At 36.1% G+C, this 25,646-nt stretch overlaps 1 protein-coding gene across 1 annotated transcript in view; it reads right to left on the reverse strand.

The window, feature by feature from the left end:
- Positions 1 to 5,154: 5,154 nt before the first annotated feature.
- Positions 5,155 to 25,646, reverse strand: part of ZNF148 (zinc finger protein 148) — a 31,183-nt gene continuing 10,691 nt past the window's right edge. Inside the window, exons 2-7 of the mRNA XM_009698626.1 lie at positions 19,426 to 19,771; positions 18,081 to 18,206; positions 14,916 to 15,039; positions 14,167 to 14,250; positions 8,057 to 8,175; positions 5,155 to 7,716 (exon numbers count right to left, since the gene is read on the reverse strand). Of these exons, the coding sequence (XP_009696928.1) occupies positions 6,124 to 7,716; positions 8,057 to 8,175; positions 14,167 to 14,250; positions 14,916 to 15,039; positions 18,081 to 18,206; positions 19,426 to 19,771 (2,392 nt within the window). The 3' untranslated portion in view covers positions 5,155 to 6,123. The remainder of the gene's footprint in view (positions 7,717 to 8,056; positions 8,176 to 14,166; positions 14,251 to 14,915; positions 15,040 to 18,080; positions 18,207 to 19,425; positions 19,772 to 25,646) is intronic.

A 25,646-nucleotide genomic window follows, 5' to 3' on the forward strand; every position in this document is an offset into this window, starting at 1 on the left:
AAGTGACAGAAGTGGACTAGCAAATCCTTCAAAGCACATATTATATAAATGACTAGCATTTAAAAACATTTTTTTTCTATAAAATGTAGGTCATATACATTTATAAATTGGGGTGGGGGGTTCTAAAGCAGTGATGACTGTTCAAATAGTTATGCTGCTCTGTACAGTCTAATACCTATTCAATTCAAACTATAAGTTTGACATCTAGTTTATTTATTGGAATAAACCCATCTCATCATCTCATAGCTCGTAATTTGAAAAATACGCAACTCAAATGAAGAGGTGACTTGCAAGTTCACTGTTTATCTGCATATGAAATAAGAAGAGAACTACTCCTTCCTACTGGAGGCCCAAGTCTCATCAGTTCAGTATCAGGACTTAAAGACTCCAGATTTAAGTAGAGGAATTGTCAGGAATCAGCACAGAAGCAGAATAGTATCTCTCATCCTTTAGAGACACAGCTATTCAACTTTTGCAGTCTTCCTCATCTTGCAGAAGTGCAGCCAAGCCATTCGTTTCTTACTCAAAGTGTGTACGGATGAAGCCATAGATCTAAAGACCGTCCTCTCTGTGACTGAAATTGTGCTGTGTAAACAATGTTATACACTCCAGCAGGAGGACATCGGAATTTATTTATAAAAAAAATGATTAAGAATATTCATTAACTCAAACAAGGCTATTAACTCCCAAAGGTATTTTTGGAACTTATCCTTATGCTACTTGTAAAGTTAGCACTGTCATGTATTATTGCTTACAAACAGTACATCATCATATGCCTTCTAACAGAGCGGTACTGTGATCAGTTCGTAGGTATTTACAGGCTTTTTTCTTTGTTTTTTAAACAAGCTATAAAAACATTACATACTTTACAGACAATACAAATACTCAAGTCAAACAAATGGAATGCATAACAATAAGAAACGTCATAAAGGAAGACTGACATAAGTCCTTGATTGTCAAGACACATTTATATTTATATATATAAACTCTAGCTGTGCAGAATCAAAGATTCAATCATAGGTACATCCTTATTTGATAAATCATATTTACAGCATGATATTGCATAAAAAAATAAAATAATGTTGTTTACACAATATTATCTTTCCATCCATTGGATTAAGGAAAGCAAGAAACAACTCTTAGAAATGTTTGCTTGCCTCAGTTTGTGTTTCCTACCAAAAGATGTAATTTCAAAAAGGAAACATAAGGTTTTGTATGCCAAGTAGAGCAAAAGCAACTATAAATTTATTTCCCTGACACAAAGCAATTTAAAACCCAACAAAAGTTTAAATTTTAACTTAAAGACATTTCTTTTCATTAGCAGTAATACTTTCTTAGTACTTGTCCTTTGCAAAGTGAGTTTTAGCTAAATGCATTACATGCCTAACATAAACATGCATTACCGTAAGTTGAATGAACTTTCAAAGTTACAAGGCTTCATTTTAGTACAACATTTAACACTAGGAAACTGTAACATTATTCATTTGCTTCAGTACCAACCATGTAATTTGAAAGTTCACATGCGTACTGGAACCGACTGCATAAGCATATTTCTGCCTGTTAAGATTTCCAAACGGATTCCCAGGAGTATGAGGATTTTCCCTGTGATTTGTAATGGCGTTAAAACAAGCAAACAAAGAAGAATAAAAATTGAAGCTCTCAAAGCCAAGAAAATTTAGTTAGCAAATATACATACATAAAGTAATCCAATGTTGCAAAATTCAGAGTGGATTCATCCAAATATTCTGGTTCATTTCAAATAGTTACTACATATGATACAAATACTATAAAAATAGTCTGAACAAGCATGGAATATAATGTATCTGTCCAGGTGGAAAGTTTTCATAGGAGAACATGAGTACTTTAGAATAAACTCCAAAAGTTACAGTAGAACCCCAATAATTCGCAGCAATGCCTTAGAAACCCTTTACAAATGACAATTTTGAAAATAGTGAAGAAGCAGGCAATAAAAGCAAAGATGTCACATCACAAAATGTACTTTGTTCATTTATTTTGACAACTGTAATTTAGTTTTCAATACTTCTTCTACCTCCTAGTATACTAATATTGATTCTGTAGTATACTTGGGTGAAGTAGTACAGTAATACTAATAGGAGACCTCACTACAGTACTTTTTAGACTATTGCAGAGAGGTGGGGAAGAGACCATCAGGGACGTATAAACCTATTGGATGCTCTGATTAGCGGTCAGCGAATTAGCAAGATTTTACTGTACTTCTCAATTAACAATGAAAAGCTCCCGTCATCCAAAAAAATTGACAAGCACAATATAAAAATAATACAAGTGTTATTTCACATGAATACTTTCTTGTCCTATTTTCTTCTGGAAACAGAATTTTCCTAAAGACAACACTAGGAGACACAAGATTATAAACATAGTTCTTTTATCATCCAATTTAAATCGTTTATGTTGTTATTCGTAAACCAACATACACTAAAACACATGGTTAATCCTTCTCCCCAAACCTTGTAATTTATGATTAATTCATTCTCAAATCAAATGAAGAAAATGTAAATGCCTATTAGTATACCATTACAAGCTGATTCCTTCATTGTCTGTTATATTAATGGTAAAACATATCAAAGGATTCATGCTAAAAGGGACACTGTCAAGTAATTTAGGACCAAAATATGGCCTATTAATATGTGCGTATACATATATACACATATTGCATATATATATAGTTTGCTAATAAATGTCATCAATTTCCTCTTTTTTAAAAGTCATCATTGCTCTATCCCTAGGAGATATCCCCAAAAAATTCCACCTTACACATACACACACACATTCAGTGCTTGCATGACCTTTAAGTAAGAACGTCTGTTGTTAGCTCTGTGGAATATAAATGCTCACCCCAGCCTTATGCTGACCAACTCAACAGTATCCGTACAAGAACAGAACAGAGAACCGAAGTCAATTTTTTCCACACGTACACAGAAAACTAACAAAAATGAACACTGACCAGGTCAAAATGAAGACTGTGCATCTGTAGCAGATTAAAAGCAGCAAAACATGAGCAGTGGAAAATGTTATTAAATAATGTAATTATTAAACAAGCAAGAGCTTTTTACATAGTTAAACCTCCCAGAACTACATACATACTTATTCCAGAATAAAAGGACATGGACTCAGGAAATCATAGCAGTATATTCGGTTAACTCCTCCAGTACAGAAAGCTTCAAGCATCAGCCAGATCAACTACTCACACCACTGCTTTAATTGTACAAAGGGAAGAACCCTATGAGATAGTCCCTGTGGGCTAGACAGGGACTTCACAACCCGTCCTAAGGCACAGAGTATGGCTGTAATGGCTCAGCAGCAGGCTAAGAAACGAGCTGCAACATAAGGAGTAACAGTTCCTCAGACAATTCCCACTTTGCTGTGGGGAAGAGCAAGTTCCTTCACTCTGTACAATAGCTTTCTCCCTCACACACCCAAGCAGCAATTCCTAACTGTGAAGATGGCATGGACCGAGAGCTACTCCCTCCTACTCCTCAGTCACTTTCTCACAGCAGAGTACCAATGTAGTAACTTTAAAATAAAGCTGAGTCAATCTCTTTAGGGAGAAGGAGGTTTTATTCCTCTTACCTCCCTATGGGGCTAGAGAAGTGCAGTAATAATCTAGACTTTTTTTTTTTTTTTCCTTTTGGCTTTTGCTGCTTGTTGTATTTAACAAATACTACCATCTACTTGCAACAACAGGACATCAGAACAAAGATGCCAACACAGTATTATTCAGGAAGCACAAGCTAGAATGTCATGGAAATGAAACACTGAAAACGAAATGTGCATTACAAGAGGTGGCTTCCTGGGCTATAGGCGCGATACTATTATGTGTGTGCAACATAGAATGGAAAGTCAAAAACCAAAATGACCATAAAGGAAGAAAAACGGAGAGACATGAATCAATTTAAAAATATTCTTTCAAAGAAGTTTCTTTACATGTATCATTAATAATCCATAAGGAATTTACTTTTCTCCCTTGATGGTCATTCTTGTTAACTCAGGGCCAAATATTCAGACAAAATTACTGATAAGTCAGAGCATGCTGAAACATCTTCCTATGTTATACACAGGGTCAATGAATCAAAGAGAATTTGTTTTCTTATACAAAAGTATTAAGTAAGAAGTTTACATAAAATGTATTTCTTGACAATAGAAAAAGCAAGCTATGGATAATAAATGCACTTTCTCCCTCAACTGTATCAAATAAGTTAGTGCTGTAATAGTGCTACCATAAGGGAAAAGAGACAGAGTGGGATCAGTCACCTGGTAATGAAAATTAAGAAAAATATTGCTACTGCTTTGGGAAGAGATGGGAACTGTTGTATGTCCCGCTTAAGTCCTTCTTAAAGGATGGGATATCTTTTAGCCCCTTGAGACGCAGTCTTTTCTCCTAGTTGATGGTTTCATCCAAGAGATACCAGCTAGCAACAGTGCTGTAAAAGGATGTATGTGATCCTATTTGAAAAACACCATATACATACATACCTATATACAGATGTGTGTGTGTGTGTGTTTTTCCCTGGATAATCAGCCTACATTAGGCTTAAACTGCCTTAAACTACCAGACAGTGTCCCTTTAGGGAAGGTGCAATAGAATGAACGTACAGTTCAAAAATCTGTAACTTGTTAACTTAAACTACACAATAGTTAGGCTACTCAAATCTTACCATCTTAAAAATGCACACAGAACTACTTATCGTACCATACCGTATACTTCAAGACAAAGTACTATTCAAAAAACCATATTCATGGTACAGGGATAAACCTTGTAGTTTATTTATTCTGTGAAATGCAACGAAAACTTCTGATCACTCGTCTATGCTGGAAAAAGAAATCCTGTTCACTAGCATTACTCAGCAGTTTTGGTTGGTAAAATTGTAATGACTTTCACTAAGCAAACACTAAAAAGATAGGGAATTTGAATGCCCACTTCTTCAGCTTTCAGGGATACTTCAATAAATTTAATTATCGGAATTGTCAAAATTCTAGACAGAGAATTAAAACAGTTTTTACACAAGCTAAGAATATCCAATCTCAGGTATATTGAAAAGAATTATTGGAGCTGTATGAGATGAAAATGATGCAACCGTATCAAACCTAAAAATCTAAAAATGGTTTTATTTTTTGAGAAATCAAAAACTATCAAGTTGACTAAATGCTCTATGTTAATCATTATGAGTATGTAGGGTAAGGTACAATTAAGCTTTTAAATCTTGGAATAAACAGTTTTGTGTAAGCATTATGCAATTGGGAATGTCATCTACAGAGTATTTTAACTAAAACTTCAAAATCTTGATATCTGCGTATGAAAAAGTCATTAAAAAGTTACATCTAGATTCAGCTGTACAAAGAAATACACATTACTTCAGGAACGAAGTAAACGCTTTAGCAGTTAGGCATTTTGCTTAAAAAAGTGTTTAAAGTATTTTAAATTAATTAGACTTTTAAATAGTAGAGTTAGTCTATCAGAATTCATTTTTTCCTCCAAACACAACTCAAGGTAACGCAAAGCAGAAATAAAGCGCATATGGTCTAAAATTATTTTTGAGAGAGATGGAAGAAAGATTATTTTTCTAGAAAATGCCATCTTTTAAAGCCGTATCTGCTGGACTTTAAAACTTACTGTTTATTCTGTGTGTTTGGTACATGTTGTTTCCCTCCTGAAGGGCAATGACTATGCTGACAAGCTTAGAAATGACAATATGAATAGTATCAGACAATAAACTGTCCTCCCAAAGCATACAAGGAAAACAGTAAGGAAACAATCATGGGGGAAAGTCTTACCTGGGGATTTTGTTTATTTTAAATTTCATAGAAGGTAAAATATTTTCTGGATTCAAACAAGTGAATAATAAACTGCCTTTGATAGGGGCACCAACATCAGGCAGTTCAATGACTGGTGACTAATCAAAAAAACAAACCAACAACAACAAAAAAAATCCAACAAAAAAAGAAGCAGTTATTGGTCTTGCTAATATCAGCTTACTTTTGTTTTAACATAGCGCTCTTAAAAGCTGTACAGAACTCCATCTTATACAGAGCAACCCCCTTTTCACAAATGTGTTCTAAAGTGCCAGTATTATTTACAAAGATTTCTTAGCCAAAAGTCTGGCCCGTTGTGGCATCAGGTGAAGATGTCATCCCAGCTCTGCTATCGTTTACATTCACCAAGGGAAATTCTGGGAAATCAGCACTTGTCCCTGGTCCCCGAAGGTTCACCTGTCCATTGGCAGTGCTAAACTGAGATGATATTCCAGCCCTTGACCCATGGTACTGAGCTCTAAAGGGCTGCTCAAAGGAGCTAATTTGATATGCTTGATGAACAGGTTGTGCCTCTGCTTTCTTCTGAGAAGTTACTTGATCCAAGAAGTCCTGTGTGGAGGAGGAGGAAGAATGATTTGCCTCATCACCTGAAAAGGGAAAAGGGTGCTGTGAATCACCAACCATTAGTCCAAAATGAGACTTGTCTGGAGTTGTTCTTAATGGCGAGTTCATTCCCGATCGAAAGCTATTGACAGGTATAGACGTGTAGACCTTCTCCATGGAAGGAAATGCTGGCTGAGTTGTAAGAGTCTGGTTATCAGTCACAAAATTAAGGCTCGGGTTGTTCAAATAGGCATCATTTTGGCTAGTTCTGTCCAAAGCTTGTTGCAAAAACTTTGAATATTCTTGTAACATACTAGCTTTATCTGACGAGGAAGCTTGAGAGCTTGTTCCAACTGTCTCAGACTGGGTGACCTCAGATACTTCAGAAGAATTGATTGATATACTGGAGGTCACCTCAGTGTCAGCCACACTGAAAGATATCTCATGTTGTCCATTAGCCTTGTGCGAATAATGATCTAACAGAGTTTGCAGTACCTCATCTGGAATGACATTTTTGTCATGGTTACCTTTAATTTCAACATTCAGTGTCTGTGTGTCTAACATTGAGGCTGTAGCAGTTTCATCAATGACGCTGGCCACAGCTGCCTGTGTTACCGAAGGCTGAGATGCTATGGTACTTACATTCAAGGCATATTCTCTACTGTTATTACTAGCTGCTTGTAGATACCTCTTTTTCTTTAAAAACTGCATTGCATCATCATAATTAGTGCTGCTGTGTACAGGTTTACTGGGCCCTTCCTGTAATGTGTCAACTTGATCAATGTCAGCATTACCTTCAGAGTCCAGTAAACTTTGCTTATCCACAAGATCAAAGGCATACTTTGAAACCTTGTTGTCTTCATATGTAGATAAAGGTGAAATGGTTTGACTTTGCTCAAGTGGCTGTTTCAGACTCCTCTTGCTGTTAACTTTTTTGAGAACAAGCTTAGGTGGGTGTATTTCTCCAGAATTTGCTTCTTCTAAGTGCGTTCCACTGACCGAAGAATGTGGCATCTCAACAGCATATTCCGCTACCATATATTCATCTTTTACTTTAGTACTAGAAGAGTACAAAGGCAAATAGTCATTTTTGTCCTTCTTCTGTTCTGATTTATCTGTACTTTCCTTATCCCCAGATTTTGTTTTCTCTGATTTCTGCCTTTTCTTCTTTGGCAAGGAGCTGTCTTTCATAGGCGTAGAGAAACCAGAATCTTCTTCCGATGGCAAAAAGCCAACTTTGGTGGCACTTCTGTTCGGTTTCTTGTCGCGGTTCTCATGGCACATACGTTTATGTTTCAGCACACGATCAGTCCTGGAGAAATACTGCAAAAGATTTTTATTATTATTAATATTATATAGAAAAGTAAATGTATTAGCAGAAAGAAATCTTTCATTCTAACAAATTTACTTAACAATTCAACCACTTTACTGATTTCTAATGAAGTGTCAAACAACAGTATATAATCAATAAAATCCAGCACAGACAGTTGTGACTCTGCTCCACTTCTGCACCAAGGCCGCTCACTCTAACAGAAAAAACACTCTTTATATGTTTATTTGTATGCACTGACTACAACACCTGGAGAAAGTCCTATCTGTACCACTTGCGAATTGACTGCTCTTTTGTTTTTCAGCTGCAAAAAGTTTCACTAAATCATCTTACCTGCAAACAATATTCACACTGGTAAGGCTTCTCTCCACTGTGAGTTCTTTTATGCCTTTCCATGTGATACTTCTGAATAAACCTCATACCGCATTCATCACAACGAAATGGCTTTTCACCTGATAAAAAAACACATAGCAATGTTTATCTAAAAAAATTAATCAACGTTCTTCCATACAATTACCAGGTCAAATACTACGTTCTCTATTAGAAATAATAAAGAAGAGGATTTAGTCTGTTGCTATTGAAAAACAACATAGGGCTTCCTCACATCACTATTTCCCCAGTACTCAGTAGCTGATGCCTCAAAATTATTTTAAGTTTTCACACTAAAAAAAAAAAAAAAACCACAACAAAACGCCACCTTTAAAACTAAACTCTTACCCCCTTTTTCTAATGTAGGTGCAGAAGGTGCAGATATCTGTCTTAAACCCAACAAACGAAGAACTGCAAAGATAGTCTTCCTGAACTGCTGGTACATAATATTTTTTTTAGGGCAGGCAATTGTATAAAAGTACTCCAATTCTCTCACCAACTCATTAACTCAGACACATCCCTTCTAGAGAATTATGTGTTTCCAAGCTTTTAATTCAACATTTTTGTAGGGCGCTCTGTATTTTCCATATTTTTTTCCTTATTTTTTTCCTTATCTGTGTATAGAATTGAAATAACGGCTCTTAAACAAAATCCTGCTATTTAGGTTGGAATGCAAATTTTTTTTAAAATTAATGAAAAAATATTTTATTTTAAAAATTAAGCTGAGAACAAGAAAGTTCTGTAGCTGTACTGGCATTTGCATACTTACAGTTTTTTTCTGTTTGGTTGTTTTGTTTGGTTGGTTTGGTTGTTGTTTATGATTTTTTGTTTATGGTTTATGTTATGATTATGTTTATGATTTTTTGGTTTACTTTTATGAAATATTTGTGCAGACAATATTCATTACCCCAAATTCATCTTCAGTTCTCCTCTTATCTTTCCTCACAAAGAAGCCCTGCAATGATCCCTCCAGAACACAGAGTGACTATTTCTATTTCTTTTAACTTTTACCTTACATCTTCCCTCTGATATTTTTCTTTTCTAGGTTTCTCTTACAAAACCTAAAAATTCCAAGTGCATTGAAAAGTTAGTTTTACTTTTATTTAACAGAACTCACCCTGAACAACAGTAATTCTTCCTCTTAATACTTACTATTAAATCTTTTGAACTGACATTGAGATCAGGGATTGTCTTGGCAGCATCTGTCAACATCCTCTTTGTTCTGGATACTGTACTGCACTGATTTTTTGGGATATAAACCATCTATCTTTTGTTTCCAGAAATATGCAGACTATTTCTATTTTTCTGAGGTAGTTTTATTCTTAAAATTATTTTATTAACTAATTTTATTAAATTATTACTAATAATTATTAAAATGTTGATAAATGTTATTATTTAAAATGTTGTTAGAGTGCCTATTTTCCATTTAGAATAGAAATATTTAGCCACATCCTTCTACAAATGTGAATACGGTACCTTAAAATAAGATGTCAGTATTTATAGAAACTAGAATGGAAAATACCTATATCACCCACATATTTGCTCCTAGTCAGATCATTAATGCCTAGAGTTTCAACCTTCTTAATTCCAAGCAATTTCTAAACCTCTCTCTTTGTAAGTCTATGCCCTATTTCCAATTATTAATTCTTACCTCTCCATGTGGCTTCCCAGCCAATCCCTTTCTTCGATGAAATTATTCCAATTTATTCTCTCCTAAATCAAATTATCTCCTTCCTAAGATCTCTCATCGTCCATCAGTTCTTTTTCTACAGGCTCACAATCTCAGCATCCTAACTCTTCTTTCACATTTAGTCAGAGACTAACTTGTACCATTTCTTACTTATTAATAATCACCATAAAATTTTGCTTTTTTTTCAGCACCCTTTATAAATGATAATGCCTATCATATAATCCTCTCCCATACTGTCTATAAGCAAATCCTCCTCCCTGGCCTGCTTCTTAACTTTCAAACTCCAGTTTCATTCTTCATGTTCTCTTTTTTCATTAGCCACCCTTACTACTATGGTGGTTTACTTGCACCAAGCCTGTTGAGATTTTCTGAATCAACGTCCAATCCTTGTCTTCACTTTTAAAGAAGATGAGGCAAGACGTTTAGGTCTCATTTTTCTTGTTTAATACACGGGAACACTTCTATTCCCAGAGACTACTACTTGATCCTTGTTACTTACTGTTTTCTTTCCCTTTACTCCACTATTCTACGTGTTTCTTTTAAATTGCCCCTTCAAAGAACTCTCCTTACGTTGTCTGGAAGTTTGCTTTCACATTATCTTAAATTTTTTTTAGAGAAAGGAGCAGCTGTTTGGGATGAAAACTATCCTGAGCCTTACGGAAGCCAAACCAAGTCAGAGAAGCAAGACAGCTCAGTCTTGTTCTCGCTTTGAACAGCCCTTTAAGGAGCTATCCTGCTATCCCAGGAAATGCAGAACGCTTCATTAAAACACTTACCTTCAGCCTTATACCGATTTCCATAAATGAGTGGTCACACAGTTCCTTAACATTTGTCTACTCAAGCTGGCTATCTGCTGGCAGAAGACTCTCCCAGCTACCTATTCCTTTTTTGAGGCTTAAATAGGGCAAAACAGGGGTTCTGAGGTTTTTTCATTGTCAAGTTATTACCATCACCAGCTATTTTGGCTGACTTTGAGAGTACATACAAAGGCACTGCTGGCCATGCCTCAACAGGAAGAAAAGTTTGGGGACACTGCCCTTGAATTACTCAGCACAACACAGAAAATAATATTTTTCAGTAGAATTCCAGAACACTTGGGAAGTAAGATTAAGAAACACTTTGTGAAACTGATAACATACTTAATTTTTGCTTTAATCTTCATAAGGAAGATAATGTTAGAAAAAGATTAAAAATTAATATGAAGATAAGCTTCCTATAATAATTTCTTCCTAGCAGAAGCCTGAAACTTCAGAAGCCTTCTGCAATTTTGTTGTACTTTTCAAACAGGATCTATAACAAATGGAGGAGATCATTAATAACAACCTCTCGCTAACGTAGCGAAAATCCAGGACATATTTTTCTGAAACGTCTTAGTAAGTGGCAAAGAATCAGACGGAGGGGAAAAAAAAGTCAAAATTTAAAAATAGAATACAATAATTATATATATTATTTACGAAAACACCCTATGTTTTGTGTCAATATTGGAAATCTATTAAAATTGAGCAATGGAACTATTTATAAAGTGTAGTACAAATACTACGTGCATGAAGGTTGTAACAATTATAAACCCCCAGGCATTTTAAAAACTAAACAGACAAAATACAAATTATAAAATACCAAAGAAGGCAATAAAAAAGCAGCATGACTGATTAATAAGGTGCTTGAATTGTTAGCCCCAATGTTTTCGTGGTTTTTTGTTTTTAAATGTAATCTCATTTTTTGTGTTTAAAATGGAAAGTAGGGTGGGTTACAGAATTAGGACACATGAATGCGTGAGTGGGAAAGGTGTATAGAAACATCTCTAAGCAAAAAGAAAGCAGACGTATTTGAAAAAAACAAACATTCAGCATCTTCATGAGCCTAGTAAACTCAAAGTATGAAATGACTCTTCCCTCTCTTAAAATGAAATAGCGATTTTCTGTATCATGAGTGACAAGTTTAGCAGCAGGGTTCTAGCACTGCTGCCCTCCTCTACATACAATTATTTCTAGTAAGTGAATTTTGTATTAATGCAATGTCTGCTTTTAGATGCAACTACTTAATTATTTACACAGAATAAGGCTGTTCATTGATTGCTTCCTAACTCCCTTGTAACATTTCATTTGAAGGAGTGGTTCAGAGAACCGAATTCTAGAACTAGCTGGAGCACCTTTAAATTCAGGGCTTGTAACAGGCATAAAATGGGGCTTCTAAGTGTTACCACTGTCTTCGATTGGTTTAAAATAAACTGGAAAATTGGATAAACATTTTTAAAAGAGTAAGAAACATCCTATTCTTCATCAGTGTCTTGAACACTGTACAAAAGCTGTTGTTAAAAGCGGTCAGAGAGAGATAAATAAAAATAAAAAATACAGTATTGAATTTATAAGAAGTATTTCTTAAAAGAGTATGAATAACACAAGAGAGCTTTCCTTTACTTCTGTCAAAGTGAAACACAGACCCACTGCTCACCTTCTGGTGAGAGAAGCAAGCTGAAAATTCAGCTTTTCTGGATGGGCTCAATTATGCAGTCCTGAACAAGAGAGCAACACTACACAAACAGCTACGGCCCAATACTGAATGCTGTCATACAGAAGAGAAAGCACAGACAGGTATGTAGAATGCCAATTAGCTACACTGTAACTGGGCAAAACCAAAAATTAAGCATTAGTCAAACACTTGCTAACTAAATGGACTTAAAAAAAGCTTTTTCCACTCCTGGAAGCTGGATCTTGCATGTTTTTGCCTAGCCATCTACTAGTTGTCACCTAGGAAAACACCCATAATTCAACAATTTAAACACAAGTACCATTTTCAACTTTATGAGAAACAACCAAACTATATCTCAGGATGCTGAGGAAAGGAGGAAAACATAGTTATCTAAAAAGGTCAGATAACAATATAGTTAACTTGTTAAATGGCACCTTTTCCTCTCCTAAATAAAGACTAGTGTATGTAAGAGGTAGCAAAAAAGCCTGCAACCCCACCCCTACCACACCCTCCCTCCAAAGCTTACAGTCAACACAGAATTCCCATTAGAGCTAGAAGTTGAATTTAAAAAGATAATTAAATCCACTTATAAAATATTTGCAGTCAAGTGTTAATTAACTATATTGCCCAGACTCATTTTCAAAGCCACGTACAGGGAATAATTCTCATTAAAAAAAAAAAAATCTTCTGAAAAAAAGTGAAGCCTGAACTTAAATTTTTGCCTTTTATTTTTTTTTTTGGGGGGGGGGGGGGCATGGGGTGGACAGATAGATGGAAGAGAGTGAATGAGCATTCTTTTCAAGAATAGTATCTACACAAAGTGGAGGCAGCATGGTTCACCAATTCAGAGCCAGAGGAAAGACTAGGAGCAGAACAAAGACACTGGACAGAAGAATGGAGGACTCTTCTGTGGCTGACTGGCTGAAGGAAACCTACTTAGTCTGGACTCATGGCAACCTAGGATACAAAAATCCCATAAACAACAGGGCATTTGTGCATGTAACTCCCTGTACACTGCTCTGAAAATTCATTTTGCAGAGTTTTTTCTCCCTCTCAACTCTTACACATGCACACACTGCACTGCGTGTTAGTAGCTTTCATATCCATTTAAATGCTACAGCCAAGAAACACTGTGCACATTCACCAGCTCTGCTTTTCTGAAAAAGAGGCTGAGAAATTGGCATCTAGTCCAAAGGGACCATATTACAAAATATTTAAAGAGGGATTGAAAGGCCATGCACCAAAATGCCAAAAACCCAATGAAGCCAAACCTGTTAAAGAATGTGGTTTTGTGCGGTGCAAGAAGACAAAAAAAATAAACATGTAAAAACTTTAACTCTCTTTGGCTTAAAACTTCAGGCCTTGTTTAACCTATATTGCACATTTTAAACTAAGGCTCTTATTTTTAGAATAGTTCTGAATTAAACCTTTCCAAAAAAAAAAAAAAGTGAAATGTAAAGCTCATACTAATACCTTTGGGGTTAGGCATTTTGGCCATTTTAGTCCTGGCACTTTTCCATCAAATTCCAAAATAAACAAACAAACAAATAAATCTACTGAAATGTAATTTGAAAATCCCCATTTGTCTGAATTAACTTGATACAACAAAAGATAGAACTCCGTAACAAACCTTGACTTCTATGAATGCACAAACTTTAGAATTTGCTACTCTGGGGTTATTTACAGGATACTACTTTCAGATTTGCTTGCTAGAGTTTATACTCACTTTACAGCCAAAGAAAAGTGGAGCAAGTTGAAAGCATAAAACTAATTTATTTTTAGAAGTTTTATAACATCTGTTAAGTGAAAACAAACTACAACAGGGTTTTAGGCTGCATACTTATTACCAGAAACCTTGCCTGAGTGGGGAAACAGTTAAGCACGCCAGTAAAGATACTCAAGGCACTATACTCACCAGTATGAATCTTCTCATGCCTCTGTAGCAGGTACTTCTGTATGAAACGCATGTCGCACTGACTGCACTGAAATGGTTTTTCACCTTGAACAATATAATTCCACATCCATAAGTTAATAACTACACACTGTTGTTTCTGATAACTACTTTTGAGGAATATTAAAATGTCTATTAAAAAACCAGCATCTGAGCGAATTCCAAAAATACTCTTTTACCAAAAAACATTAGCCTTACTTAGTATACAAACTGCAGAATTCTTTCCATGATCCTAAAAGAGTCACATTAAGACTAGCACGGAAGAGTGATCTGAAATGGCTGTAATTTCCTCATGAACAAGATCAATCACGATGCTGGCATAAGACTGCATTCAGGATACTGGCAAGCTATTATAATGGTAAGTACCTTTTTCACTTCTCCGAACCAGAGAGATACCTCATCAGGCAAATAAGCAGCCGGAGCACATTTTACAAAGGGGTCAATTTTGGCACTTAGGCTACAAGTCAACCCATTACTTTCTGATAAAGAAAGAAAAGAAACCTTGTAAACAGTTAGGTCTTCAGTTTATTAAACATATGTTGATTTTTTTTTTCTGGTATTCTTTTGACACTTTGGTGCATGGAATCTCTAAGCTTAGATGCCAAGTTAGCTACACTCTCAAAACTGAAATTCGCATAGAGCTGAAAACATTTTTAACATAAGTAAACAACTCTTTATATAGTAGAAAAGACAAATTTGAAGTCAAGCAGTACCTGTATGAATGAAGACATGTCTCTGTAAATGGTAGTTGGTTCTAAAGGCAGCATTGCAATGCTCACAAACGTGAGATTTGTGGGTTTTCAGACCAAGTGATCCATCCTCATTTATTGTAAGGATCTATTTTAAAAAGAGTAAAATTTGTTCTCACACTACCCTCTAAAGATGTCTTATTAACTACAAAAAAAAAAAACATTAATTTTTTTCGATGCAGAAAATGTCAATATTTCAGGTAAAACAATGCTAATTTCTACAAAGCTATGTGTTAGGCTTTCAGTATACATTTCCAATTGCAGTCCAATCCAACTCGTGTCTCCTTGTGTATTAAGAGATATTTCAACGGGACTCAAAGCAGCTCATAGAAAATCAGCTTAGAGCTCCTCTATTCACAGCTGAGTCACTTTATATGCTACTGTTTACTTTGTCCGTCTGTTGGAAAGGATGCAAAGTAACCAAACCACCTCTGGGCACTGAACCATGGATAATCGTATTTTAAAGCAAAAGTGAAAAGTTATATTCTTTTTTCAAATCATAACTGTAAATGTTTGCTAAAAGGCATTAAAACTTATCCAAGATAGTGATACAAATTATCTACATCTACAGAATACTAACAGTCTCAGAGGCAAAATTACATTCTAAAAAACAAAACTCCAAAGCCAAACAACCAAGAAAATAGTACTATCCTTCTCCCCTTTCAGGTTTTTCACTCAATAAAGTATTGCTCACTCAATATATTTATTAGAGCATCTCTTTGGTGAATTCAACTTGCCACACTCAATTGCTTTGCCGTCAAACAAAGCTGCTATTTTCATAAGAAGTTGAAAAAACTTAAAGGAAAAAAATTGCACCATATCTACCTTATTCAATAAAGCTCATCACAGGTTTTCTCTAATTTGTCAAAAAGAAAAAAATCAAACCCCAAACTCTCTACTATCTCTGGCAAGAGAATTAGAAAACCAGTAAACAAATTGCATTTCCAAAAGTCTTTCTTAACTGGAAATAGAACTATAAAGCAGAGCTTAAGTAACAAAACAGTTTAGTCCCTTGTTACTAACAAAAAAATAAAAGTCTGCTGGGGAAACACATCTGCAGTTTGATTAGCTATGATGTTTTAGGTTTTATGATAATGACAGTGATGAGAAAGAGATAGTCAATAACTGAAATAGTATCTTTGCAATAGTAGCAAATACTGTAGCATCTACTTAAACAATTTTTAATTCTGCTGCATCAAAATTCAGCAAGAGTGAAAGTCTCAAGCTAACAAATTCCTGTGCATTCACTCTGAAGGACAAGCACATTCATACGTTTATAAGATTGGTATGTTACAGCTCCAGTAAGTCACGATAGAGACAATTAAAAAACTCTGTTCTGTAACAACATGCAGCTAATGAAACACTGACTGGTTATTTAAAATAAATTTAAATACATGTTATGAAATGCTTTTCATATATTATATTGAAATTTTAAAATAATTGTGCAGAAAATACACTTAATTTCATGGTTATCCTAAACCTGGGCTCCTCTACTGCATCCATTCATTGTACCACCTCTTAAAGGAAGAAAGTTAACTTTGTCAGTGCAGTTTTCCTAATAAAAGCAACAAAAAAGCTTATGCGTGTGTGTGCGTGCGCGCAAGCATGTGTGTATGTGTGTGCACATGTGTTTGTGAGCGTGGAAGAGGGAAAAGTAGACAGGATTCATAAAAGCTAATGACTTTTTATTTATATGATGACTACATTAATATAAAATAAAATTTAAAATCTTTCAGTATGTTAATTGACTTCCATTTGTAAAAGTCCCAGCTGCTGTTTGGATGGAAAATTAACCCCATTACTCTGGGAATACCAACTTAAACTGCAGTAAGCTCTCACCTATGTCAGTCCTTCAGCTTCCTTCTGCCTTTCTACTCTGACAAGTTTGAAAAAAGGGAAAGAGACACTGAAAAAGAACCTGTTTAATGATTCTCCTGGTCATTTTTCAATCTTTTGTCATCTCAAAAGACTAACACTGACAGACTGGGAGATAAAAAGGAAGCATGCAAGTATACGTCTGTAGAAAGAGGGACGCATGCCTCTCCTACCTTGCCACGTTTCCATGGAAGTGATCTGTGGATGTACTCAACCTAGATCTCCTTTTTCTATCAAAGGGAAGTATCTTGATGCACAGGATTTGGAACTTGCTTCCACACCCAATCTGAAACAATTTCTCAACTTTCCAAGAATACTACAGGTGCAACCTAATTTGACAGTGCTTTGAGGAGGACTGAGGGGTCCCACTCCCAGGCCAACAAAAAAGTGGTTTTGGAGTTTTTCTTGGTGTTAAGGTGAAGTTTTCCTTCAATGTATACAGAGTCTGGATTGATTTCAGTGTAGGCTTATCTTAATGCTGCTGTGTGATAATACAGAACTGATTTTTGTCTATCAGAGCAGCCTGTATATGTTCTATTTTAAATCTGAAGATTAATACTGATTTGGGGAAATACTAGAAGATATAACACTGCTACCTCATGAGGTGAAATGATTCTGGTTTTATCTGAAGTGCGTCTCAATAGAAGAAAATTGTTTTCAGACATACAGGGACACATACTCTTCATGAATGGATCTACAAAACAAATTTTGAAGTAACAAACCAGCAGCTATGGTAAGAATCTTTTGATATAAATAAATACATATATGAAGATGATTATGACCACAGGAATATTCCCTACCAGTAAATTTTATATATATTAGTACACTTTTTAGAGTTTTCAAAACTACCATTTTAGATTTCTTTTTAAAAACTTTTCATTACTATGCATGAAGCATATAAAATTATCAGGCTCACAGAAAAGCACAACTATTATTGGATAGATACAGAGTAATGATTTATAAATTGTCTACAAAGCTACTGACTCATAATTTAAAAAAAAATATTTGGAGAGAGAACTGCCTGGAGAGACAGATGTTAAAATATGTCAAGGGTTCATGTTGCTAAAAAGAGTTCAAAGAAAAACACTGTTATATTAGGTTTTGGTTTGGGTCTCTGGTGAACTTCAGGACTGCATCTTTACTGAGCAAACAAACAATTTCCAGCCTAACTACTTCAAATGCTAATGAAATTAGTCATAGTCAACCAAATCTTCAGGTTCTTTTAATCTTGGTTTTGCCAAATCAATGTCTTACTTTTGCTGGTGAACGCTGTTTTCTTTTCTTCTTTTTCTGCAAATCTACTGGCTCTCGTATTTGTTTTTTGTCTCGTTTCTGTTGTTCAGATGCATCAGTAAAGGTAATTTCTTGCTTTACACTGATCTGTTAAGATACCAAGTGCCAGTTTCAGGTAAGGTTCTCACTACAGAAAAGCAATTTTTCAATTTTAGAAGATGACAAACTGCTGAAACAGAAAACCTTTTTCTAAGGGAATTATCTTGTGGCTTCATTCTTTCAGAAATTTGAGTGAAAGGAATAATAAGTATCTTAAATAAAAAGGGCATAGTTAATTTCTACAGTGACATTTTGATGTATCCTTTCATTCACCTCCCAAGGTCTTTTTTTCCTTCTGACCTGTGGTGATTTTGAGATCAGTTCGTATATTAAAATCACTTCCATCTGTAAAACCATTCAGTTTTTCGTATCTATTTTACTTTAGTCCATGTTGTTGTCAATGCAAGATTTAACGGAATAGTTTATTATATATTTAAGACAGAAGTATTTTTTAAGAAAAAAAGAACAGTACTAATGAAGTTTTTGGAAAAAAAAAATTCTTGATCTAATGTAAACTTTAATAAAGAGCATGACACTCTTACATTTTTTTTCTAACACCTGAACCACCTGATCTACAGCTAACAGAGTAGTGTTTTAACAATGCTACCTTTCTGAAGATTATTCTTCTTGCATATAAAACTATCTACTTTTAAAGTCCTGGTAATTATCCTCTATGTTTGAAGGGTAACAGTGATGATGTGCTGCATTACAGACAGTCGCTCTGTTTTCAAAAGGAAGTCATCTATATTCTCTCTGGTAAAGCTGAGGTACACCTTCTATTAGGTATCGAGGAGGGGCATATTTATGGTGATGTATGAAGTGTCACAGTCCAACCTGCAGTGTGAATGCAATTGCTAAGCGTCCACATACTTTGAAAACATATGAGATGCTTCCTAGAGCAAAAGAAACTAAATAGTACTATGAACAGCATAAACAGTATGCACCCTTTAATAACGCTATTTATTCTGGTTTGTAGTTACCCTTGAACATTAAATATAATTAAAAGAGCACACTTTAACGCATTAATTCTATGGTAACAGCCTGCTTATAAAATGTTTATAAAACAGATACTTAAAGATTATACTTAATTGGCAAAATTTATCCACAGCCAGAGGCAAATGACATTTTCATAAACAGCATCCATTCATAAATATTTTGATAATCGAAATCCAAACAAGCAATTAATAGGCTCTTGCCAGAGTAGGATTAGACTACCAGATCAAGCTTCCTAGTAACTTCTCCAATATTTCACAAAGAAATTGCTTACAGGGACATTAACAGCATACTGCAGCCCTTGAGGAAGTCTATCTTGCGTATCCATGTCATCATCATTTTTTACCGTCTCCTCATGGACCATGAGTTCATCATGTGAAATCATCTCTTGCTGTCGAAGTTCACTTTCCTGTAACACTTCATCTGTTGCAAGAATTTCTTGGTGTGCCATAGTCCGATCTTGAAGCACTGCCTCTTGCCGTTCTCCCGATACTCCAGACTGGTCAGATACTGCACCCATCCCTACCATAGCCCTGGATGACTGCATCTGGTCTATGCCACCACATTTAAGAAATAATCCTCCCAGCTTGTCTTCAATGTTCATTCTTAAGTGCAATAACCTACAAAGAAAGTTTTAATAGTAAACATCTAAAATTGGTGCTCTTGTTTAAAATTTTTTACTTAAAAACATTTTAGGAGAACTCAGTCAGTACTCAACATACACACATGCATTCCTAAAACTGATATCTGAATAAAAGCAAAAAGTTGGATATCTTGGTTCAACATGAAAAGATTCTCCTTTCACATACATGCATGTGTACACAATTGAACACTTTCAAATAAAAAATTTGAAATCCAAGTGCCTTCTGATTACTGGCAAAATTCTGGTAACTAAATGACAGCTAATTCCTCTTTCTCATTCCTTAGAAAATGGTTCTTTTTTTCCTGTGTGCCCTTTTTATTCTGTTCTGTTTTTTCCATTTTGACTCTCTTTTACAAATGCCTCTTTCATATTGGTCCTGTTCTCCCTACTTCCTTGTCCTTTAAGCGCCCTTTCACTGCTGCTACCCCAGGGCATGCTCTTGATGCTAGAACATCTTAATATCTACAAATGAGAGAAAACTGGGCTGCATCACAAGCAGTGTGGCCAGCAGGTCGAGGGAGGGGATTCTCCCCCTCTACTCCGCTCTGGTGAGACCCCCCTCGCAGTACTGCCTTCAGTTCTGGGGTCCCCAACACAAGAAGGACATTAAGCTGTTGGAGTGAGCCCAGAGGAGGCCATGAAGATCATTCAAGGGCTGGAGCACCTCTCCTGAGAAGACAGGCTGAGGGAGTTGGGGTTGTTCAGCCTGGAGAAGAGGAGGCTCCAGGAAGACTTTACTGTGGCCTTTCAATACTTAAAGGGGGCTTATAAGAAAGATGGGGACAGACTTTTTAGTACGGCCTGTTGCAATAAGACATGGGGTAATGGTTTTAAACTAAAAGAGGGTGGATTTAGACTAGAGATAAGGAAAAAATTCTTCACTGTGAGGGTGGTGAAACACTGGAACAGGTTGCCCAGAGAGGTGGCAGATGCCCCATCCCTGGAAACGTTCAAGGCGAGGTGGGACAGGGCTCTGAGTAACCTGATCTAGTTGAAGATGTCCCTGCTCATTGCAGAGGGGTTGGACTAGATGGCCTTTAAAGGTCCTTTCCAACCCAAACTATTCTATGATTCTGTGAAAACACAACTTTCTGGCTAAAGGTATATGTCAAATAAAGACTATAGAGAAGTCAAATCTGTTTATAAAAAAGGCATTCACTGCCACACCCACTAAGCAGGAGCATTAGTGAGGAAATATGAATTCCAGTCATGAATAGCAATGCCATTACATTGACTTATGGTACATAGATAGATATAAAATTATAATATACCAACAAGTGTTATGACATTATTAATTGTTTTTAAACATGGGGCAGCAGGCTTTTGTGAAGCTGGAATTGGCAGCATCTTCTTATTCTACTTATTATTATATATGCAAGACAGTCCTAAGACGACTCTTCTCCTTGGTATACTGGATGTTCAGTTACAGCAGTCAGCCTCCTTCACCCTGTTCCCCAGGCCGATAACTCCTACCCTATTCCACAGTGCTCTGGTCTGCTCCTTCAGACACAGACAGACAGGCAGACATCCTTCCTCCATCCCTCTGTCTTCCCACAGCTGGAGGGCAAAGGCTATACAAAGGCTATAGCCAGACCCAGGGATGGGAGCAGAGGCACAGTGGAGTTGGACAGCACATGGCAGGCCTAGTCAAAGCACAAGACGGCTGTCTTGAGGAGTACTATGACAGCATCAGCACCTTTGATTTTGATGCATTCAGAATTATGACACAGATGTAGTGTTGGTATACTGCTAGTCATCAGCTTCAGATTCTGTCCCCCTAAGAGTGCAGCATGGTGAAAGGCTCCATCTCCATTAAAGTTGGCTATGCTGCTTTCCCTGCCGCTCTTGATGACAACTCATAACCAAAGAAATCAAGTCTCTGCTTAGAATCGGCAAGGCCATCACCCTGCAGAACTGCACCACTATAACCCCCTGCCAATTTAACAGCCTGCTGACATCCAGAAAGACTGGACCAAACAAATGTACGTAAAGTGTTTAAATTTCAATTTTCAGTTTGATCCATTTGATCACTTTCCAAATAATTTTCTTCACCAGGAAAATATTTTGAAAATTCTCGATGTATCTTAAACATCTGAAATAGTGTTTATACCAAACTACACTGAGTTTACAAAATAAATCGTAAATCGAAAAAATTCTTCAGGTGAGATCCTAGAGTACTTGGTAGAAATGCAAGCCACAACAATTGAAAAAGATCTCTAAGTTCTCCTGCATGATACTTTGTTTCAAATCCTGCTATTATTTCTTAACCTTCTGAAAGTAAAATTCGCTCAATTTCTTAAAAAAACAAATAAACAAAGTAACAAACCAACCCACCACACACCCCAACAAATAAAAAAGGCAGCCCATTAACACCTTCTGGTAGCAACTAATGTTGTATAGCTCGAAAGTGAAAGAACATTTGTCCCTACTCTCTATTGTGAAAGGTTCTAAATTTCTGAATATATCACAGAAAGGCTGACAGACAGGATAGTCTGGAGGAGTTTCAAATATTTAAGAGGCATGCCAAAGACAGAAGCTTTTCAGTCATTTAGATTATTTTTTTTCAGTAAGCCTTCCTCTGCTGGAAGTCAGGAGGACAGAGTCACCAAGCTAAACCTGTTTATATATGAGAATGTCATCAAAATTTTTAATATTCTTCCTTCCTACATAAAAACCACATTCTAGGGACCAAAAAAAGCCTGTGATAGGAGGAGAACATTGGGAAAATTTCTGTTCAGAACATTCATGCTTGCAATTTGTCCTTTTTTTGTTGTTGTGTAATTCTAACATAAAGAAGTTTGAAATCTTACTCTTGATTTTCACAGCATCTGTCTTCAAATACAGACAACAATTCCTTAATGCCTTGAATGAGCTCAGGCAGTGCTAGGTGACAAGCTTACTCCCAAGTTAGTCCACTCTACAGTAAGAGAGTGAGATTTCACATGTCTTCAAGGGAAAACGCATGTCCAGTACGCCATGCAGCCACCTGCAGACATTATATAATCCATGAATTATTTTTTGGAGGTAACTGGGAAACCATACCGATAGTTTCTCAGCAATAACACAAATAAACAAACAACAACAACAACAAAACCTGGCACAGCACTAAGGCTGTATTTTTTCCACCAGTGCAGATCTCCCAGAGAGATCTTGCAACAACATCCTAAAAGAAGAAAATGAGGATGAATTTATCATCTTATCAGTGTGGAATATCCTGTAAGGAATGTGAGAAGGAACTGAAGTTCTTAAGAATCTGTCTCCCATGGAGCCATTATTTGATAAGAGATGGCACAAAAGATCCAAGGTTGAGACTGATTTCTTAGGTAGGGCATTTTAAATACATAGCTTGAAAGACAGACTCCAAGCAAAACAGGTAGATATATTTATTCATTTCAGCCTTTATCTCAAGTTAATCCATACTCAGGGTACATCTCACACAGATTGTCACTCACTATGGTTTTCTTCCACGCTACAGAAATACAACACCATAAGCATAAGAGGAATGACATGGACAGGTACTGGAACACAAGAACTCAAGATGCTGAACCACATTCAAGGGAGAACAAACAGCATCAAGTGTGAGAACACAGTGGCCCTAATCTGTCTGCTCAAGCCACTGATGAAAACAGCACAGAAGGTTGTTCCACATGGAGGATACTGCCATACCACTCTGAATTAGGTAGGAATTATGGAAATCCTGGATTTAAAGCTATTTCCTGGCAGGAAGGTAGGCAGGCAAATGCAGATAGAGAGACTGAGTGTTTAACAGTGGAGAAGAGCCTGCTACTCTCACCAACAGAGGTGGGAAGACTTGTGACATGCAGAATCTTAGGACAGCTGGCGAGATACAGCAGCTGCCCAGAAGGCAGGCTAGAGGTGTACTGCTATTTAGTGGTCTTGTTAGTTCTCTCAATTGCCAAGGATATGGAAACTTTTTCTTTCTCACCCTGACTAGTAGGGTTAGCAGAGTCATGCAACCGAAAGCACTGAAGTTGTTTTCCAGTCATGATCTTGAGTCATATCGAAAGCCGGTACAGTGAGTGTACCACTTATTAAATCAGGCTTTCAAACATCTGGCTTTTCATAGAAAAATAATCATAGTGTTAGTCTGCATACCCTAAGTGATGAAACACAATGTAAGTTATATGACATGCAGGTACTGTTTTAAAATGAAAAACCACAAACAAAAATAAGCTATTAATCCAAACAACAAGCATCCCAATTGCAATCAATTCAGTAAAACAGGTGTAATTTGTCAACTGACACTTTTTGGCTCACATAAAAGGAATCCTATCATTTAAATTGAAGATGAAGAGAAGCGTTCTCGAAGAATGACAGTGTGATAAAGAAAATGTAAGTTAAAAGCATTCAAACAAGCTCACTTTATCAAGCCTGCAAAGATTAAATAAATATTTTAAGTGCAAGATGCACCTGTGAAATAAAAATCAACTTACTTCGAGATTACCTTGAGGGAAGTTACATTAATACAAACCACATACTAACACACGCATAAGCACGTTTCTTGGCATAAGACATCGCCATCCTTATTGCAGAGAAGTTTTCCATGGAATTTCAGAACATCTATTAAGCTTCACCAAATAATCTCATGATTTTTCTTTGAATATATAATTTCTCTATACACTGACAGAAAAAGAGCTGTCAACAAAACCTCTGAAGTATTCATTTTGCTCAGTAGAGGTTCTCCAAGCCTTTACTCTATGCAAAGTATTTTACAAGAGACAGTTACAGGCAGAGCTTCCTGGGTATGCACACATTTTGAGGGAGGAAAGAGGGGAAGGGGAGGGACTGTACAGAAAAGATCCCACAGGATCATCCCAGCACCTTGTCTTTTCACACAGTGCTCCACAGCTGCTTGTAGAACATCCACAGCCAGTGAACCATGTTGCTTCATTTCAAAAACGGCTGCTACGCCAAACCCTACGGCAGTACTTCAGAACTATTCATTTCAGTAACCCTGACATCAGTTTTTCCAAAGATTAGCGGTGCAGTAAGTTGGGAGAGCTAAGTGGTAAAGACAATATTCCTAATTAAAGAAACAGCCATTTAAACAAAAACATACTAAATGAAAAGCGTGATGACCTTTCCAATTCAGAATCAAAAATTAAAATACAATCAAAAGAAAACATTAATGGATTTTAAAAGTCTGCTGGGACGGTGGCTGCTATGAATTAAAGCTGAACAGAGACCCTGAAGTGAAGTGGCAAAACTTGTTAGCCACCGGAATACAGCACATGGTCCAGCTTTTTCTCCACTTCGACTGATGGTGAGTAAGGGTTATTCTGTCTTCTCCCTTCTTTTCTTAAGCAAGTAGTAATTTAATGACTGAGTACCCAGAGATACTAATTGGGTTCTCTTTAAAAATCAAATTCACATGTGCAGTACTGGGTGGAGTTTCTGTAGTTAGGATTTAAAAGATTATTTATGAAAGATGAAAAAAGAAAATACGCTTAAGGATTAATAATAGATAGACAAAATGTGAAAATCATCTGCATTTTAATATCTATTTGTAGAACAGAACTAATTTAATGTTTTTGCTCTGTTTTTTACAGTAAGATGGACTTTTTCTATTTGTAAACAGTTTCCTGCAAAAGTCTTTGTTGTTTTAGGACTTCTAATTTTTTTTTATGAGTTAAAAAGCAGGATTTGCTACTTTCTACATCCACATCCCACTCCACTTCTTTCATATATTAACTTCTCCCTGTTTTCCCAAGGCAAAATGGAATGAAAGAAGATTGAGGGAAACAGGAAAAGAAAGTTTGTTAGAATTTAATTATTTTTCTGGGTTAAATCTTAGCTCCTTCTGAAGGATTCTAACAAAGACTTGAGACAGA

Source organism: Cariama cristata, unplaced genomic scaffold (assembly GCF_000690535.1).
Source record: "Cariama cristata isolate BGI_N322 unplaced genomic scaffold, ASM69053v1 scaffold29340, whole genome shotgun sequence".
Taxonomy (NCBI): domain Eukaryota; kingdom Metazoa; phylum Chordata; class Aves; order Cariamiformes; family Cariamidae; genus Cariama; species Cariama cristata.